We start from the raw sequence: 20770 nt of genomic DNA, 5'->3' as shown, positions 1-20770 counted from the left end.
AGCATGACCTAAGCCAAAGTCGGATGCTTAACCGGCTGAGCCACCCAGGCATCCCTCAATATTTTTTAAGACAAAATATTTTTATACAACAGGTCCTGAGACTGAAAGGATTCTGAGAATTTGAAAATGGCTTGCCTAATGGAAATTATTCTCTTTTTAAGTGTATACTTTGTTGCCAGATTTCTTGGTACTGGAAATGAAAAATCTAGTGACTAACATGAAGTCATCTGCTGTCATAGTTCCCATGTTTAAATCAGTTCTCTACCATTCTCAGACTCTGAGAAAATTAAATTCTGTAAGACAAAATTTCCTCATTTTTGAGATAGGGAAAATATGATATCTATATAAAGATAGTTTAAATTAATTGATATACTACAAGAAAGCCTTTAACACAATGGTGGCACATAGAATGCATGCAATAAAAGTTAGCTGTGATGAACATGAAGCCACCAGAGTGTGTTTGTTGACATTTTTGTTTTCTAGTTATCAACATGTTTCATTATGCATTAGGGCATTTTTAGCAAATCTTAATGCTATTTCTTCTGCCTGCCTCAGAGTGCTCATTCAGCTTTGATGTTCTCATCTGAAGTTTTGCTGATATATGTTACCATCTTCTATCCTTAGTCAGCCCAGGAGGTTTAACTTGGAAGTTGGCACACTGGCTTGAGCATCATTTAAAATGTTACTGGTCATGCCATCTTGCCCATTAGATTATTAGGGAGTCTGAGAATACTTCTCAACCCTTTGGAAGCTATACTGTGACACACCTTAGGCCCAGGCCTCATGCAAATTACTCAATTTATTAAAGGTATTGTTTGTCTTTTCTAAACTGTGAACTCCTTGAAGTGAAAGACTTTTATTCATTCTTGTATCCAGGCACCTAGCATATTGTCTGATAAACTATTGGCAGGAATACTTAGGTATGCATATGCATTGTCATACTTTCATATGCACAGTTTAATCTCTTTAATTTTGTAAGTAACTAGATTAAAATGATATGAAAGACAGGTAAAAGAGATAGACTGTAGGGAAGAGGAAGATGAGAAGGAAGTCTTCCAAGAGCAGGAAAGACAAAAGAAGAGAAGCTCACAGAAGTGTTGATAAACACACTTCATGGCATCTAGGTTAGAGATTGATAGTATACGCTGAAAACATAAGAACTTAAAGCAGAGAGCAGGAAAAAAAAAAGAAAATCAAGTTCAGTTATAGCTGTATAAATAAAATCATCATATTTGATCAAGTAGATGATAATTCATTTTGTGCCACTATTAGTCTTATTATTTAAGTGGTACATCTCCCAGTCTCTCTTAGGAGGTTTATAAAAAAAAGACTGGTAATACTGTGAACTCCTGTTGATTATCAAAGGAATTCTGGTCTCCTGATTTTCTAAGTATCTGAAAAGTTTGTATTATGTGCAAATATAGTTAACTAGTATCATATTTTTGTAAGTATCTGAAAATATAGTAAAACAGTATCAGTTTGGACTGCATGTCTCATTTACAGTATGATTTTACCTTTAAAGAAGTAACTCTTGTTATTTTTACTTTTAATTGTGTATATTAGTATTCTTCTTTAAAGTGTTATTTATTTATTTATCTATCTATCTATCTATTTATTTATTTATTTATTTATTTTTGTGAGAGAGCACGAACAGGGGAGGGGCAGAGACAAGGAAAAAGAGAATCCCAAGCAGGCTCCGTGCTGTCAGTGCAGAGCCTGACATTGGGTTCAATCCCACAACTGTGAGACCATGATCTGAGTCAAAATCAAGAGTTGGGCACTTAACTGATAGAGCTACCTGGGTGCCCTGCCAAAAGTATTCTAATAAAGTAATACCACTTAATCTTGCCTTGCCAATTTCATTTAATTGGATAAGTAGAATGTACATACACACATCCGAGCGGAGTTTCCCTCTGATAATGGATCAGATATCTATTTGTGTGGTTGTTTACTAAATGCAGTTGCTGGTTTATGTTTTAATATCATATTGTATGAAGAATACTATCTTTGTATAATAGAATAGCCATGGAGTGAGATGTGTCTCCTGAGAAGCATTCAAAAACCCTTTATGGACAGAACAATAGATTCTACTTCTCATACTTCCTCTAGGGTACATGGTTTTTAGAATAGAGGAAGGGTGAAACTACTTTTGTTACATTAATTTTTTTCTTCTTTTTTAATGAATTCACTTAATTTCGTTAAATATGTGATATGAGTGAGCTAAGATATCTGGGCACATGAATAGCCACAAAAATCCTGCTTTTAGTGATTTTAAAAAGTTAATTTGCCCATATTCAAATCTTGTTATGTGTTCCTCAAACTGATAAGTGAGTACTCCCCCAGGAGTCATTCCTTAACAGGATGTTGGAGTTATTCAGAGGCCTTCTGGGTTAGGCAGCTGATGGAGAAGGAGATAGCTTCATTTACTAATATGTAAAACAAAGTCTGCCAAGCATGCAAAAATGAGTGATGGGTCTTCTGTTACAAAAGGACCATGAAAATGGGAGAAATCATGTATTTAGAGTCTAATTCCATTGATGTTGTCAGCAATAAATGCTAACCAAAAAGAGAAAAGTTTGTTAAATACATCTTTGAAATATTATTAACATATTGATGGGAAGCAGTGATTCTAAAGCTGCACATGTGTCCTGTTTACAAATATAACTTTAAAATGCTTTCCTAAACTAAAAAAAATTAGAAGCTTTCTCAAATTTTAGTGCTTTGTCAAATTTAAAAATTCTAAAAGTTAAAAATGAGGAATTTTACAAAAACCAAGAAAAATTTGATGAACTCTTTCACTAACCTACTCATTTAATGTAGAAGTCTCAGGGCACCTGGGTGGCTCAGTCAGTTAAGCATCCGACTTCAGCCCAGGTCATGATCTCATGGTTCATGAGTTTGAGCCTTGCGTCGGGCTCTGTGCTCCCAGCTTGGAGCCTGCTTTGGATTCTCTCTCTCTCTCTCTCTCTCTCTCTCTCTCTCTCTCTCTCTCTGTCTCTCTCCCCTTTCCCTGCTCAAGTCTGTCTCTTTCTCAAAAATAAATAAACATTTTAAAAAATTTAATATACAAGTCTCTGCTAAGAGGATCATTTTTAGTTTTCAGAAGCCCATTTATCATTCATCTCTAAAAGTTAGGTTTTGTATAACAGATACAGTCACAGAGTAGTTGCACCTACCTCACTTATCTGATGGTGATGCTTTTCTGTTTTTTTTTTTTTTAAGAAAGTCCTAACATCTTAGCTGCTGAGAACTCTGCAAGAGAAACTATGAATCAGGAATCAGGAACACTGTCTTCCTCCAGTACTAAGTAGAAGTAAAGTTTTCTCTCTTTGGCAGAGTATCTATATGGCACCTGTGGTACTTTAGCTAGGTACCTATCAGGAATTCCAGAGATCCAGGAACTGAAGAAGGGCATAATGGGTCTTTTTCTTAAAAGTCCTTTTGGGGCGCCTGGGTGGCGCAGTCGGTTAGGCGTCCGACTTCAGCCAGGTCACGATCTCGCGGTCCGTGAGTTTGAGCCCCGCGTTGGGCTCTGGGCTGATGGCTCAGAGCCTGGAGCCTGTTTCTGATTCTGTGTCTCCCTCTCTCTCTGCCCCTCCCCCGTTCATGCTCTGTCTCTCTCTGTCCCAAAAATGAATAAACGTTGGAAAAAAAAAATTAAAAAAAAAAAAAAGTCCTTTTGCATTCATTTGCTATGTCTGGGTAGCTGCAGTTCTGCAGAGTAAGTAACCAATTCTCTAAGGAAGATGAGGTGCCTCCTCTGACACTGTTTCTCTGGGTGAGCCTCAGTTGAAGTTGGATTTAAGGCTCTAACCCTAAAGATTCCTACCTCTGTAGGAGATATATATATATTTGTTGCTGTTGTTGTTGCAATCTTCAGTGCCATTCAGATAAAATGCCTTAGTTTGTTGAAACAGAGTTACATAGCCTTTCTCTAGAGTTTTTGCCTCATTTCCTTATAATTGGCATGTCATCATAAACTCCATCTTACATGGGGAACTCAGCTGCTGGTCCTGGCATATAAATTTGCTTCTAGGTTTGTTGGGGCCTCTGTCTACTTTTTCACCAGGAACTATCTCAGCATCATTTGAAGGTTGCTACAGTTTATTCCCACTTTGGGCAAGGGGAGTATTCTATAAGAGGAATGAATGAATGTACTTGATATCCACTTACCAAAGGAAATTTTTCCATTTCCCATTTTGTTTGCTTTTTCTCCATCAGAATCCACAGGTTCACAAATTCTCAAAAGCTCTTATGACTGCCTCTGCTATTTCAAATACCACTTGCCTAGTTGGGTGTTAATTTTTTTTTGTTTTGTTGTTGTTGCATGTTCCAGGCTTAATTCCTTTGTCACTTGTGAATTACTGTTTGAACACATACTTTTCATTTTGTGTGGCTCTAGCCTGTCATTGAGCCATTTAATTCACAATAATTCTAAGGAGGAACAGTTATTACTAGAGAGGCAACATTGCATGGTGGGCTCTGGAGTCAGACTGCTTGGGTTCAGACCCATTCTGCTGCTTACTGTTGGATATCATGTGAATTATGTAAATTTTCTGCACACATTTTCTTATCTATGTAATGGGAATAGTAGTTTGTGAGGTTGTGAGGATTGAGTAAAGCCTTTAACTCATGTTCTGGCAAATAGTATCATCAAATCTATGCTATTACGGTTGGCATAGGAAACCTTGAATTAGTTAGACTGAGTAAAAACTTCATGTGTATTCCTACAAGGAATCCCTGATCTTTCATCTGTGTCTTACTTACTTTTACCTTCAGGGAGATAAATCCAGGCCACGGATTTCCCACCCATATAAGCCAGTTGTCAAAAGAACATTCTTTCACTGTTAAACTTTTAATTCAGGCTTACCCTTAAATATGAGTGGCTTTAGTTTAGGAGCAGGAAATGGCTGGTTCATGGTCAGTATCACCGTAGCTGACAAGAGAATTCAAAAGTATTGTCCTATGGATATTACTAGGATATACATTACTCTTTTAATCATGTCTGTTAGGCTTGTGGGGTCATAATCTAACAATCAACATCAGTCCACACTGTTACGTGGCTATAACAGCCTATTCGCTGAGCATCAAGACCTGATAGTAGCAACAAACTAAAAATATTATTGTATTTCTGTCAAGTTTTGCTTGATCAACACCTGGAGTAATGGATGCAGTTTTATTTATAGAACCTTAAGATAAACTCAGGAGCCTAGAGAAGAGTAACTCATTTAACAAATGCGGTCTTGAATATTTATTATAGCAAAGGACTGCTTTTTAACCCAGGACAGACTGTTTTAGATAAGAAAAAAACTATGTAATTGAACTAATAAGCAAACACAATAAGTAATTGCGATTGCTTTGCTTTTTGCCATCTGGGAAGTCCATCACAAATTACATACAACTTTTAAGTAGACTTGGGAAGCTTTCTTTCCATAAGTTGGGGCTGTCTATTAGAACTTCATGATTCAGTATAAAATTGGAGACTTTTTTCTTAAATGAATGTATTTCTATCCTACAGAACAGTTTGGTAAGGTCTAGTAAACTTGAAGGTGTGCATACTCCTAGAGAAAATTTCACATAAATTTCCATGTTATATGCTAAAGTGTTTATGGTAGCCTTATCTTTAATAGGGGGAAATGGGAAATCCAAATACCATTGAAAGGAGAATGGATAGATAAATTGTGGTATGTTTATAAATTGAATATTATATAGTACCAACATGTCTATACCAGTGCTACATTTTTTCAGCATGTCAGTCTTACATATTGAATGTTAAGTGAGAAAGAAAAAAAGGATACTGTTTAGATAACATTTTAAAACATGCAGAATGGTGCTATATTATTTAAGGAATATGCATATATAATAGAAGTATTAAATAATGCATGAAATTGTTAAAAAGACAAATTTAGGGGCGCCTGGGTGGCTCAGTCGGTTGAGCGTCCGACTTCAGCTCGGGTCATGATCTCACGGTTTGTGAGTTCGAGCCCCGCGTCAGGCTCTGGGCTGATGGCTCAGAGCCTGGAGCCTGCTTCCGATTCTGTGTCTCCCTCTCTTCTCTCTCTGCCCCTCCCCCATTCATGCTCTGTCTCTCTCTGTCTCAAAAATAAATAAACATTAAAAAAAATTAAAAAAAAAAGACAAATTTAGGGTATTGTTTACTTTGGAGGGGAATTTGAGGAAATTCCATAGGGGTTAAAACTATATTAGCAATGTTTTATTTGTTAAATTGTGGATACAAAGCTATTTGTTACATACATTTTTATATGTGTAAACTAGTTTAGAAACATTTAAAAATTGTAAGAAAATGTCCAAATTTTGTTGATTTTGCATCTCAGTTGAGATAACATAGGAATCTTTTTTTTTTTTTCCTACAAAGTGGATGCTATTTCTGTACAATTATCAATTTTCTATAATGGGAGTATGGTACTTTAATCATGTTACAGGAAAAAAACTGAGAAACTGTATATTTTTTAGGAAGCAATAAATGGTTTTCATAGAAATTTTAGAAAATATAGGCAAGAAAATTTAAGACTCTTTCTTAAGCTTTTTATTTATTTTTGAGAGGGAGAGAGTGCAGGAAAGAGGCAGAGAGAGTGAGAGAGAGTATCCTAATGAGGCTCCACGCTGTCAGCACAGAGCCCTGTGCAGGACTGAACTCACAAATCATGAGACCATGACCTGAGCCAAAATCTAGAGTCAGATGCTTAACTGGCTGAGCCACCTAAAACTCTTAATACATACAATTTTTCTAGTTGTTTTCTTATAAATTTTATAGAGGTTAAAAAAAGTCTAGGGGCGCCTAGGTGGCTCAGTCAGTTGGGCGTCCGACTTCGGCTCAGATCATAATCTCATGGTCCATGAGTTCCAGCTGCGTCGGGCTCTGTGCTGTCAGTTCAGAGCCTGGAGCCTGCTTCGGATTCTGTGTCTCCCTCTCTCTCTGCCCCTCCCCCACTCACGCTCTGTCTCTGTCAAAAAATGAATAAATGTTAAAAAAAAAATTAAAAAAAAGTTAGTTTATATACGAATTGATTTTTGCTTTTATTTTTCTCACCTTATAAAATAAACATTTATCATTTAACAAAATTTAACATATAGAAGCGGTGTTTTAAAACTGTTTAAAGGAAGTCTGTGTGGCCAGAGTTGTGGGATTGAGCCCTACTCTGGGCTCCTTGCTGAGCATGGGGCCTGTTTAAGATTCTCTCTCTCCCTTTACCTTTCTCCTGCTCTCTCTCTCTCTCTCTCTCTCTCTCAAATAAAAGATAAAAAATAAGTAAAAAAAAGTTATTTAAAAATATGTCATTGCATTGAATGTCAGAACATTGTTTTGCTCATTTCCTTCTTGCAATTAGTTATTGCTTCTTAATGGGTTTTAATAAAGTCATTTGTTCCTCGGTTTGATTTATTTGAATTGATTTCACAAATAGCAAATATTTAAAAATATTTATTGAGCAGTTATTATATGCTTAGTCTTCTTTATAAAATGTGTAAAATCTGAGACTTTTTTTGCAGTAGATTGCCATTTTAACACTTTTATCTACTTTTCCCTGGTTATATATAGTATGTGAAAGGGACAATGAAAGAATTGGTTTTAAAAATGTGAACTTTTTAGATCTTAATGAAGTGCTAATGGTAGGAGGAGAAGAAATAAAATGAGCTAATATTATTTTGCCATGTACCAGGTTCCATGATTTACAAGATAATACGGACTAGTTCTTCTCAAACTTTAATTTGCATATGAATCCCCTGAAAGTCCTTTGAAAATGTAGACTGTGAGTTTTTAAGTCTCAGATGCACTTAGAGGTTCTGCATTTAAACAGTCTCACAAAACTGCCGGTACTGCTATTCTAGGCCCACATTTTTAGTACCAAGGATATAGACTAGTGCTTCTCAAACTATCTTTTAAAGGTAGTTTGGACCTTTAAAAAAATATATTATCTAATACATCATAGGCTGATACCTTTTGAAAATGCAAAAAGGATATATAGGAAGAAAAGTGGGTAAAATTATGTATTTAATGTGAATGTAATCTTTTTTCTTTTTGTTGAGATATAAGTGATACATATTAGTTTTCAAGTATATACCTAATTATTTGTTGTGTATATATATTGCAAAATGATCACCGCAACAAGTCTCCACAACCACACATAGTTACAAAATTGTTTTTCCCATGAGAACTTTTAAGATTCCCTCCTAGCAACTTCCAAATATACAATACAGTATTGTTAACCGTAGTCAAAATGCTATATGTTACATCCCCAGACCTATTTATTTGATAACTGGAAGATTGTACCTTTTGCTCCCTTCACTCATATCTCCCATACGCTATCTCTGCCTCTGGTAACCACCCGTTTGTTCTCTGTAATTATGAACTTGGTTTTTGTTTTGTTTTGTTTTGTTTGTTGTAAGGTTAGACATGAATGGGATCATACAGTATTTGTCTTTCTCTGTTTGACCTATTTTACTTAGCATAATGCCCTTAAGGTCCATCTTTTTGTTGCACATGGAAAAATTTCCTTCCTTTTTACAACTAAAGAATATTCCACTGTGTGTGTATGTGTGTGTTTCTTTATTCTTCTATCAGTGGACCCTTAGATTGTTTCCATGTCTTGGCTTGTAAATAATGCTGCAGTGAACATGGGGATTCATAGTGTTTTTGTTTTCTTCAAATAAATACCCAGAAGTGGAATTGCTATATCATATGGTATTTCTAGTTGTAATTTTTTGAGGAACCTCCATACTGTTTTCTGTAGTGGCTGTACCAATTCACACTCCCACTAAAAGTGCATGAGAGGTTTACTTTTTCTTCACATCCTCACCAGCACTTGTTATTTCTTGTCTTTCTGAAGATAGCCATTTTGAACAGGTATAAGGTGATACCCTATTGTGGTTTTGATTTACATTTTCCTGATTAGTGATGTTGAGTACCATTTCATGTGCCTTCTGACATCTGTAGATCTGCTTTGGAAAAATGTATTCAGATTCTTTGCACATTTTTAAATCAGATCATTTGGGGTTATTTTGCTATTAAGTTGTATGAGCTCTTCCCCTCCCTCCCCCCCTTTATTGTAGTTGACGTACAACGTTACATTAATGTCAGGTGTACAACATAGTGATTTGACAAGTTTTTGTTATGCTATGCTCACAAGGGTAGCTACCATCTGTCACCATAGAAGACTTGTAGGAGTTTTTTATATACTTTGTATATTAACTCCTTATCAGATACATGATTTGCACATATTATAATCCATAGGTTGGGATGGGATTTTCATTTTGTTAATGGTTTTCCTTTGCTGTGCAGAAGCTTTTTAGTTTGATGTAGTCCCATTGGCTTATTTTTGCTTTTTGTTACCTTTGCTTTTGTTGTCAAACCCCAAAAAATCATCACCAAGAATGATGTCAAGGAGGTTACCTGTTACATTTTCAACTAAGAGTTTTATGGTTTTAGGCTTTTATGTTCTTTAATCCATTTTGAGTTAATTTTGTAATCTTTTAATAAATACTTTTTAAGTGTAAAGTCAGGATGTTAGTTTAGGAATAAACTAAATTAACAGATGTCCTAAAAATGTTACATATGTTGTACTGTATTTTATAGTATAATTTTTTAAGATAGATAATTTTCTAATTGAGTTTACTTTTCACTGTTTTTTAAATTTTTGTTCTAAATGGAGCATCCGTTTCTGAACTGAAAGGAACTAACAGTCTATGTAAGTTTGGCTAGTTACTGAGAAGCAGCCAAAATCTAAACATTAGAAACCATCGACAGAATAGTATACTTCTTGTCTGGCATTACTGTCTGTAGTTTTGGGGAGAACCACATAATATGTGGGGCTAAAACAAACAAACAAAATGAGTGGAATTCCTCTGTGTAAGTATTGTTTTTCTGTATTCTTTCAAACATCAGTCGTTGGTGCTGCTTATTTATAATCTTACAAACTAACGTAATAGTACTCAGTGACATTTTGCCATTGAATTTTATATAGAAAATAGTTACAGTACATATGGGTTAATAATTTTTTGACAAAGTAATTTATTTTACATTCTTTTGTATTTGTAGTGAAAAGATGTTCTTCACTTTTTCTGTTTCACGTGTTCATGGATTTATGATTTTGATATAGTCATTGGTGGAGAAATTAACTTTAAAAATCTGTCAGGAGGATGGTAATTAAGAATTTAGAATTGAAAAACCTAGAAGATGTAGACCTATAATATGGAAAAAGTTTTCTAGAATTAACTCTCTGAAAACCACCAAAACAAGATTTGCTCATCTTTTTTGAACTTAGTATCAAGGAATTTAACAACAACTTTAAGGAGCAAGTCTTTTTTTTTTTTTTTTTTTTTTAATTTTTTTTTTTTCAACGTTTATTTGTTTTTGGGACAGAGAGAGACAGAGCATGAACAGGGGAGGGGCAGAGAGAGAGGGAGACACAGAATCGGAAACAGGCTCCAGGCTCTGAGCCATCAGCCCCGAGCCTGATGCGGGGCTCGAACTCCCGGACCGCGAGATCGTGACCTGGCTGAAGTCGGACGCTTAACCGACTGCGCCACCCAGGCGCCCCAGAGCAAGTCTTTTTTTATGTAACATAGAATAATGGTACAGAATAAGGGAAAACTTCTAATTAGAAGTTAATGATTCAGAGTTTAAGTCCGTTTGTTTTGTCATCTTGATTACTCTGAACTTTAGTTTTTTAATATGTAAAAGGAGAATCTTGGCTACACTTGCCTCATATAATCAATCCACTATGAATGGATTATTAGGTATGTGGAATTCTTATTAACCTCAGTGCCATTCCCTCACTTCCAGATCTTTAGCAAGACACTGAACTTCACTAGTATCTTTTCATCTGTATGGTAGGTAAAATGAGTGTGAACTATATGGTGTATTAGGGCCCTAAAATCCTACGTAACATCTGGATTCAGTAATGTATTTTTTGCTTTTCTCATTTCAGTATTCTTTTTCGTGTGATGCCTGGAGATGTTTTGATTTCTCCATGTAGAGAATGAACTTTAAACAAGTAAAATGTAGAAACATTTCTGCTTGTAAACTTTCCAACACAACAAAGCTATAGGCCAGCACAAGAGAGCATCAACTTTGCTTCTGACAGATGGCATTAGCAGTTACTTGGATAAATTTGTGAACGTGAGTGGGCTTAACTTAGCATTGAACCTGTGTGAGCTTTTTTAGGTGGTCCTCTGAAATCTCATGTTCACAAGTATTTCACGTCCCTGTGCTAAGCAGTATTTCATGTGTCCATCATATTTTTTGAGGATCCTTTTCACCTCTAAAAGATTTTGATTCTCCCTCTCCTCCCACCTGTGACAATTTAAGACTTTCTTGTTCAGTCTGGGGTTATAGTAATTGTATGAAACCATGTCTTAGCATTCATAAATAAAGTTACCTGGAGGTTGGGGCGCCTGAGTGGCTCAGTCGGTTAAGCGTCTGACTTTAGCTCCGGTCATGATCTCACTGTTAATGAGTTCGAGCCCCACATCGGGCTCTCTGCTGATAGCACGGAGCCTGCTTCAGACTTTTTTGTCTGCTTCTCTCTCTGCCTCTTCCCTGCTTTCTCTCCTCCCCCCCCCCCCAATCTAAAATAAATAGGGACGTCTAGGTGGCTCAATCAGTTAAGTGTCCAGCTTTGGCTCGGGTCATGATCTCGAAGTTTGTGAGTTTGAGCCTCACATCAGGCTCTTTGCTGATAGCTCAGAGCCTGGAGCCTGCTACAGATTCTGTGTCTCCTTCTCTCTGCCCCTCCCCCACTTGTGGTCTATTTCTCTCTCAAAAAATGAATAAACAAACAAACAAACAAATAAATGTTAAAATAAAAGTTGCCTGGAGGGGCACTTGGCTGGTTCTGTAGGAAGAGCATGTCTGTTGATCCTAAGGTTGTAATTTTGAGCCCCACTTTGGATATAGAGATTACTAAAAAATTTAAAATTAAAAAACTTCAAAAAGTTACCTGGAGAGGTTATTCATCCTCAAGAAAAGCTTGAACACTTACTACATGCAAAATTCTGTGCTGGTCTCTTTTGGGATCATAAAGAGAAAACATTCTTCCTTCCAGGAATTTATGAACCTGGATGACAAAATCTATTTGTCAGGAAAATTTATTATGTATTAGCATCTGACCTGTTAAAGGATAACAGAATCTTAACCTGTTGAATATTAAGTAGCTTTTTCATGTGTAAGCTTGATTCATTTAATTCATTCATTAAACTAACAGATTTTATTAGTTACATTCTGTGTGCCTATTAATGTGATTGTCACTAGTGATAGATATAGACAGAGTCCCTGCTTTCAGATAACAGACTACTGTGATCAAGTCAATTCACTTGTCTTTTTCATGGGTGCATTTTAATGGAGAGAGACAAATCACATTCAAGCATTTGTTTTAAAAAGTATAACATTCAGGGCACCTGGGTGGCGCAGTCGGTTAAGCGTCCGACTTCAGCCAGGTCACGATCTCGCGGTCCGTGAGTTTGAGCCCCGCGTCGGGCTCTGGGCTGATGGCTCAGAGCCTGGGGCCTGTTTCCGATTCTGTGTCTCCCTCTCTCTCTGCCCCTCCCCCGTTCATGCTCTGTCTGTCTCTGTCCCAAAAATAAATAAACGTTGAAAAAAAAATAAAAAAAAAAATAAAAAGTATTACATTCTTTATGTAGACATTTATTTTGGTAATTTATCATAGGTGTATATAAAGAAATATAATAAGACCACCATTTTTCTTTTAAACTTCATTTGCTATTGCTACTTATTTTTATTTCAATTTTACCTGTCTTTGAGATGTGACCATCCATTTGCATCCTAGTCTTGTCCAAAGCTTTCTGATGGCTTATAGCTTTTAACTGATGCTGCTGGCATTGACTACTTAGGAGCTAGAGGATTTCAATACATGGTGCGAAATTCTGTGGCTCTCTAAATACCAAAGGTCTGTGGGTTCTTATTCAATCCAGTTAAATAAGCTAGTTTTTCATCAGCCTTCTTTCTGCTACGAGTTATTGGTTGTTCTATAGAAAAACTGATTGAACCTTTATAATATCTGAACCTCCGCAGCATTTAGCAGCTAAAATCTCCTATCCATCATTTATTGAGCAACTGCTGTGTATGCAGTAGCCATTCTTCTGAGGATGTAATTATGAAAAAAAACAGACACAGTCCATGCATTCTCAAAATTTGTTAGACAACAATTTCTAAATGAGATGATAAAATAGTGACCAGCGTTTATTGTATGCTTACTATGTGCCAGGCACTTTTCCATTTGGTACAGTATATTAACTTGTTTACTTCTTACAACAACACATGAGATGAAGATATTGTTATTATTCCAGTTTTACAGATAATGAAACTGAGGCAAGAAAGGTTGCTTTGCCTCAAGTCACACAGCTAGTATGTGTGGATGGAAAGATGGAATTCACATCTACCATTCTGGCTCAGAAATTCTACATTTATCCACTACACTGGACAGTGCAATTATAACAGCTAATTATGGTATAATTTAAATGGATAGTTAAGTAATTTCAATACCTTCTTTTCTGAGAAGGTAAATTTTTATTGAAATAGCCTTTTCCTGCCCTTCCCTTTTTAACTGTTGAAAAGAATTGGAAAGAATATTTTAAAATAGGGTTAGGCACTGGTTTTCATACAAAGAAATAGCAATATAGATTAGAAAAACCATGAGTCTGTTACCAACCTGGGAAGGTACTCTGTGGATTACACTTTATTGGTTGGGTGAAATAAATTTTTTAAATGAAATATTTAAAAAATTAACCAACAGTGAAAGTTCTTGTATTTTTGAGGAGACAAACCAGAGTAGAGTACTATTATGTAAACAGTACTGGGTGCTTTTGTTTTATTATTTGTGGCAGAAAAGATTTGACTTATTGTGTGTATTTTAAATTAGTTTAAAAATGGTGGAAGATCTGATTGCGTCAGGTCTCTTGTCATATTATAGCAGGGATTAACATTTCTGAATTCTGTATCATGAAATGAACATAGAGAAAAGTACTAAATGCGTTTTTATAGAACATGTTTCACAATATAAAGATTTTGCAAAGTGTTATGCATTCATAGACGATACTTTTTAAGATTTGCAAATTAAATTGTAGTTTAGACAGATTTTAAGTATAGAGTTGAACAGTTTTTGTAATCTGTGTATCAACTGATTTTATCAGTTACTGATTTTTTTTGAGTGCTTTCCATTTTTATCATTAAACAGGAACAGTAATTTTTTAGAGTACATTTGGAAATATTTTCATGGATTTAGCATACTATGACTAAAAAGCTGCTATGATAGATGATTTTGGTAATATTGTGCTATCCTATATAATGTACGTTTATCATCTCTTAGGTACAAAAGTCTGTCTTATTAATGGTTATTTTAATAGTAAAGCCATTTTACAGAATTGGCCATTTTTTTAGCATAGTAATGTTCTGTCAGTTTAAAATATGCACCTTGATAGTTCTGTATTTAATGATCTTACTGGCTTACTTCCTTTTCATCCTAAAATTGAAATAGCATTCATTTATCAATACCATTGACTGATCTGTTGGGCTTCATCTTAACAATTGCTTGCTTGTTTTTTATTCCCTTCGTTTTACTGTACCCCCTCCCTCAGGCCAGTCACCTTTCCCTTATTTTCTCTACCCTCTAATATTCTGGCTGGCCACTGCGTTATTCCACTTTCTTCCCTGCTGTTCTGTTGTCCCGAAACTGTATTATGTATGGCATTCTTTCCTTTTGCCTTTTCTATCAGCATCCATCCCCATTGCCTAAATCTGTGTGGTACTCATGGAATCTGTTTAAATCCAGGTCAACTAAATTTGTCTCATTAAAGTACTATTTGACATCTGTCTTCACCTTATAACTACATGGAGGAATACAGACCTACATACATAAAAATATTTTTTATTCTAATTGCTTTAGATCTTTTGCTTAACTGTGAGATTTCTTCCTAACATAATTCTCTGGAAACTTCTGGTATTTTTAATGTGGTTCTGGTTGAGGCAAGGTTGGGGCAAACCTGGCTATCACCTTCCTAGACTTGAATTTTTCTTCTCTATATGTGAAAGAGATCTGTATTTCCAGATTGTTTATGTTCTTATTACTGGAAGTGTGGTCTGTGGGCCAGTAGCATCACATTACCTTTGTGTTAGAACTGCAGAATCTCAGGCCCCATTCTAGACCTTATGTTTTTCTCTCTCTTTTTTTTAAAGTGTTTATTTTTGAGAGAGAGAGCAGTAGCAGGGGTGGGGCAGAGAGAGAGAGAGAGAGAGAGAGAGAGAATTTGAAGCAGGCTCCAGGCTCCAAGCTGTCAGCACAGAGCCTGGTGTGGGCTTGAACTCACAAACCGTGAGATCATGACCTGAGCCAAAGTCAATTGCTTAACTAACTGAGCCACCCAGGCACCCCTAGACCTTATGCTTCTTAATCTGTATTTTAACATGATCTCCGGTCAGTTGATATGAATATTGAAGTTTGCAAAACACTGTTCTAGGTATCATCCAGCTAGTTGACACATTAACAAGCTGACAGATAACTGTACTTTTCTAGAACTAATCTTAAAAATGTGACCTATAGTGATCTTATTTAAATGTTTTTAAATTAGTTTTTAACTGTGCATCTTGGTTCATGAAAAGTTCTGTTCTGGTAGATATCACTACGACTTTGTGGAAAGAATGATGAATAATCTAAAAACAGTAGCTAGTTCATCTTTCAGGTGAAGTTTTGGTATATATTAGATCCAAAACTATGTCAGTCTTTTATAAGTCCGTTTTCTTTGTCCTGTCCTCTTGCATCAGTTTGCATCTGTGGATGAGGTACTATTTCTCTTTGCCTCTTGGGCTGTAACTTTTCAAGAAAATTGTATACATTAAGATGAACTTTTGAGGTGTAGGGAAAATGTTTAAATTTCTATTAATTTTTGATCTTACATGAGCAAAATTATGCCTTACTGAAGTTTGATATGCAAATCTTGCTTGTATGTATTAAAAAAAGTTTCTAGACTACTTCTTTGTCGTGCAGTATGACAATCCCAGAATTTATCAGTAGACTGGAAAATAATCTTGTATTAAATTCTGTACTGTGTCCTGCAGAATATGGATGCCCATGGGTAAGGGATAGTACTTACTATTATTTATGTGTGGTTGGTAGTAAAATAATTTCTGTGTTCTTTGAGCACATATTAATGGAAGCCTAAAGATAACTCTCCTCCCTTTTAATCTATGTTACACGTAATCTTTGAAGTTAATATACTATGTGTGTGTAATCATTTGATTGTTACCCTAAAACTTAGATCTAGTTGTATTCCTGTGCTTTAGGAGATAGTTTTTAAAAACTTGAATGTTTTATTTTTATGGTCAGGATAGAAAAAAGTTCTTTTTTGGTACTTCAAGAATGAAGAGTTCTGAGAGCATACAGAATTAATCTTTTGCTGTTCTTTTGCATTTAAGTGAAGTGTGAACAGTGTGGCTCACCTACAAACACATTTCTCTTGGCGTTTTTCTGGAGTAATGTCATTGTGTAATGATGTTAAACACTGGTTCAGTGAGTGTTTTGTAGGTTTCAGTGCCTTGTTTTGACTTACATACCTAAAAGTGGCAGGGGGAGGAAGTGGCAGAAATACCCAGATGTCTGTGAGATAGTGACATGTCACTTAGCACCTCAAGAGTGTTAAGTTTTAAACAACAAAAGTAAACTCCAAGGAGTGACCTTAGCTAGGAGCCATTGTGTTTTGTATAAGCCTCTACTGCATGTAGCTGTGACAGATGAGATTTTCCTTGTGGTTACCAGAGGACATCCTTGTGGTCATAACCAAGTTGTAAATGTCACCAAGATTCTTCTTGTATGTCTGTCACATGTGTATCAGTAATTCTAAAGTAGGTAAAAATGAAACAAAGATTCATCTGGGAGTTAGCACTCCCAGAAGATTAGTTTTAAAACAGAACAGCAGAAGGAGTTGTGACATGCATCCATAAGCAATTGTAATGATTTGACAGTTACTTAGCCCTCAGTTCCTAGCCCTTTGGTTGAACTGACAGCATGCCTGCAAAGATAGTGAGGCCTGTTTCAGCCCCATTAATGTCTTCTTGAATGTTAGCCTGCGGTCGCGGTAATGATAAATGTTCAGTGATTGATGATTTTATAATCCCAGGGGATCCTGGGTGTTTTCTGTTTCTGGGAGCCAAGGCAGTTTGTATTCTTGTTTGGGCCTCTAGGAGGTTTTTCTGATTTTTACTGAAACCATTGTAAGTTAGCAGAAGTGTAGGTATCCACCCGAGGTTTAATTAACCAGGATTCAAAGCCGTGTTTAAAAACAGTATGATTTTGTACTTAGTACGTGTGAGACTGAGAACCAGAAGAGTTTTTAATCCACAGAGCTTTTGTAACATTTATTTGTAAACGTTAGTATCTTTTTTCCTCCTTTGCTTTTAAAAAACATGTTTTAAGTTATAAGGAGAAATTTAATAACAGCTCTTGTGAGATAATAACATTAGTTTTATTGTTTTCATGGTGTACAATTTCATTTTTAAAACTCATAAGAATTTAAATCAGCTATTTTTAATAAATGTTTTCCTTTTTACATGATTCAGTTTCTCTAGCAGTATATCTTGTTATACTAGTATCAAAAGAGTACAAACAGATCTTTTTTGTTAAATATTTGTTTGCCATTTAGGAAAGGATTCAATTCTAATATACTGATTGTAGATTATTTTAGTATTTTAAGTAATTGGTAGGGTTTAGAGACAGAATGGAGGGTAGAGATAAACATCTTCCTTATTTATTACAACTTAAAAATATATTTTCTTTATCCTTTAAAAAAAAAAAAAGATGAACTATAGAACTTTCCTTTTGGATGTAAAGAGTTCCTAGGGCTAATTTTCTTTAAGATCATTAAGAAACTACTTTAAAACCTTAAAAGGAATAAAAGGAGCATTTCTCTTTAGTTTTTCAAGTAATGAACAAGGAATTTGGTTAGGAATGACCATTTGTAAGTCTGTATATTAATTAGATGAGTGTCATTATGCTCAATTAGCAGGACTGCCAAATAATCTCTTTAATACTCCGGTCTTTTTTTTCCCCCTAGGGTTTTACAGACAGCCCTCATTACAGTGATCACTTGAATGACAGTCGATTAGGGGCCCATGAAGGCTTGTCCCCAACACCTTTCATGAACTCAAATCTGATGGGTAAGTTGGTAATTCTCTGCAAGGAGTCTTCACAAAGCCTCTTTGGTCAGAGACATTTTTTATCCCCTTGTCCAGGAAATACACATCTGTATCTAGAAGAAAGTTCCTGTGATTCTAGGGGCATCCAGGCTTTCCTTATTCAGCTCATTTTGAGGAGCAAGCATTCAGAAAAAGCATCACTATCAAAAAAAGAAGTAGTAGTGTTTTAACTGTCAGTTTTGGCAATGTCTTTGTGACATCAGGCATTATATGTTTTCTGCTTTCTGGGCAGAAATGTCTTTCGGAGACATTTGTAATTGACTATTTGTCTTAACAGTCATTTATACGTGTGGCAATAAAAAATATGACAATGTAGTGATTTTAAGCAGATTTTACTTATGTTGGACAATATGTCTTTTGGCACTGTATAATTAAAACTTAATAGTACACTTAGATGTTGGCAGCATTTGTTTTAAGTACTTGGATTCATATTGGGGATTTTGAAAGTTGTGTTCTGCAATAGTGAAGTTGTACTTTGAAGGATATTACCTGCCACCCAAACCTGATTATTATATTTTGGCAAAACCTTTAAGGTTAGCTTTTCTTTTTTTTCCCCCCTACTCCCTGCAAAACACCACTGTCTCCCTCCTTTCTTGCTTCCTCATATGAAAGTTTTTAGCTGTTCAATCTGAAATGATAAGCCCAAGTTGTTGGGTTTCTTCCCCCCTCCTACTTTGGATGCCACTCTTTTTTTCTTTAAAAACAGTAATTTTACCTTTTTTTGCAGAGCCGGATTAAAAAGAATTTCAGCTTTATGACATGATTTTTCCTTCTGTTTCTGCTGGGCCTGAGCACATTAGAAAGCTTTGTTTAATCTATTTTAGTTGTCGTCATTGGCGTCATGTAAATATGGAAGTTTGTGTAATTGACGTTAATTTCATTACTTTATTTGTTAAGGACATGACCTATATTGTGATCTTAGAATTGTCCTTTTAAGACACAGCCATGCTAATCTAAATGGATTACCCAAATCCAAAATCCTGGTGGTCTGCAATTTCTTTATAAATGGTTTTGCTTTGCAAAGTCTTTTTTTAATTACCTTATCCTCCATGAAGTGTTGAGGACACAGTCTGATATTCTAGTGTGGATTTTGCCTAAAGTAGTTACCAGTTTAAAGCCAGAATCATTGAATATGACAAAATAGTAAAAAATCTAATGAGCAGTAAAACTTGTGTTTAAAATGACAGTTTGTTTTAACGTAAATGCAAATGAAAACCACATTATTCCAGGTAAAAATCAATATTAAACTGAGAACAAAATAATTATCCTTGCATTTAGCCAGGGAAAACTTTCCAGTTTATCTTTTTAATTTTCTATTGAACTTACCATCAAAGTAAAATAGATGTGACACTCCAAATAATTTCTTTTTGTAGTGTATCTTTTTCCCAAGTAGCATTTAATTTATTATAAATATGGTAGAGCAAGCTCTAGTCAGTGCTGTTGTAATTTCAGATTGAACTAAGCTTTCTTAATTGAGGCTATACTTCTTAGAAGTGAAAAATCAGAACTTACTCCTTTTTATGTTTATGCAATTTACCTTTATTCTTAGCTCACAGATACGATTTTTAAGCCCAGTGGAATTGCATCATTAGCATAGCTTTGAGCCAAGGTGACTGTTAAAGTTGTAGGAAGTAAATGAATTCTGAGAAGTGTGCATGTCAGTCACTTGCTCTGAGCAGCTGTTGACTAAAAATATTTCTGTAATTCAGTTTGAGGTAACATTTTCTTAGTTGGAGCAATTATGAAAATGTGCTTCTTGGTTTCTTCAGTTTACAGATAATTATTACAAATCTTTTAATAGTCATACATAACTCTGTGTATAACATCAACATCTAAAATAAATCTGGAAACATTATGAAAACCCAAATTTAGGGGTGCCTGGGTGGCTCAGTCAGTTGAGTGTCTGGCTTCGGCTCAGGTCATGATCTCGTGGTTCATGAGTTCAAGCCCCGCATCAGGCTCTGTGCTGACAGCTCGGAGCCTGGAGCTTACTTTGAATTCTGTATCTCGCTCTCTTTCTGCCCTTCCCTGCTCACACTCTGTTTCTCTCTCAAAAATAAACATTGAAAAAAAAACAAAAAACCCTCAAATTTATAAACAGATTGATCCCTTCACAGTATGAGTGAAAAAATCTGGATTCATCTGAACTACACTGCACCATTAATATGCAGCTATACATTTTCATTGTAAATTTTAACTATCTAATCTTAAAAATGTTAATTTACCTATAAGGAAGGAGAAAATAACCCTGAAAATATTAGGCAGTTATGTTCAAAAGGATTTCACCGGTCATTGGTAATACCTAATTTACTATACTTCTTCCCTTTATTTTCAATAAAATGATCACATGAGGTATCTAACAGTTTAAGGAATCTGAGTGACAGTAGCTTTGGAAATGAATTTCTCCTAAATTTTAGAGCAGTTCTGTACAGCAACAGGCAATCCTACTTGATGTGAGCTGAAGTAAATGAACTGTTAGATACTCAAATATGTAGGTTTATAGTGCTTGATATGGTGTACGGATAGATTCACTCTTACAGCCTTTTGGTA

The 20770-nt window shown here is 35.4% G+C and overlaps 1 protein-coding gene across 12 annotated transcripts in view; it reads left to right on the top strand.

Annotated features, from left to right (window-relative positions):
* The window catches only part of TCF12 (transcription factor 12), a 382310-nt gene that overhangs the window by 178100 nt on the left and 183440 nt on the right, over nucleotides 1-20770 (top strand). For all 12 annotated transcript variants that reach the window (XM_045449620.1, XM_045449619.1, XM_045449624.1 and 9 more), the window contains one exon: nucleotides 18079-18181. In XM_045449620.1, coding sequence (XP_045305576.1) covers nucleotides 18079-18181 — 103 coding nt within the window. The remainder of the gene's footprint in view (nucleotides 1-18078; nucleotides 18182-20770) is intronic.

The sequence above is a fragment of the Leopardus geoffroyi genome, chromosome B3 (assembly GCF_018350155.1).
Source record: "Leopardus geoffroyi isolate Oge1 chromosome B3, O.geoffroyi_Oge1_pat1.0, whole genome shotgun sequence".
NCBI classification, from domain to species: domain Eukaryota; kingdom Metazoa; phylum Chordata; class Mammalia; order Carnivora; family Felidae; genus Leopardus; species Leopardus geoffroyi.
The sequence above is the reverse complement of the archived record's forward strand: the minus strand, read 5'-3'. Positions and strand labels throughout refer to the sequence as shown.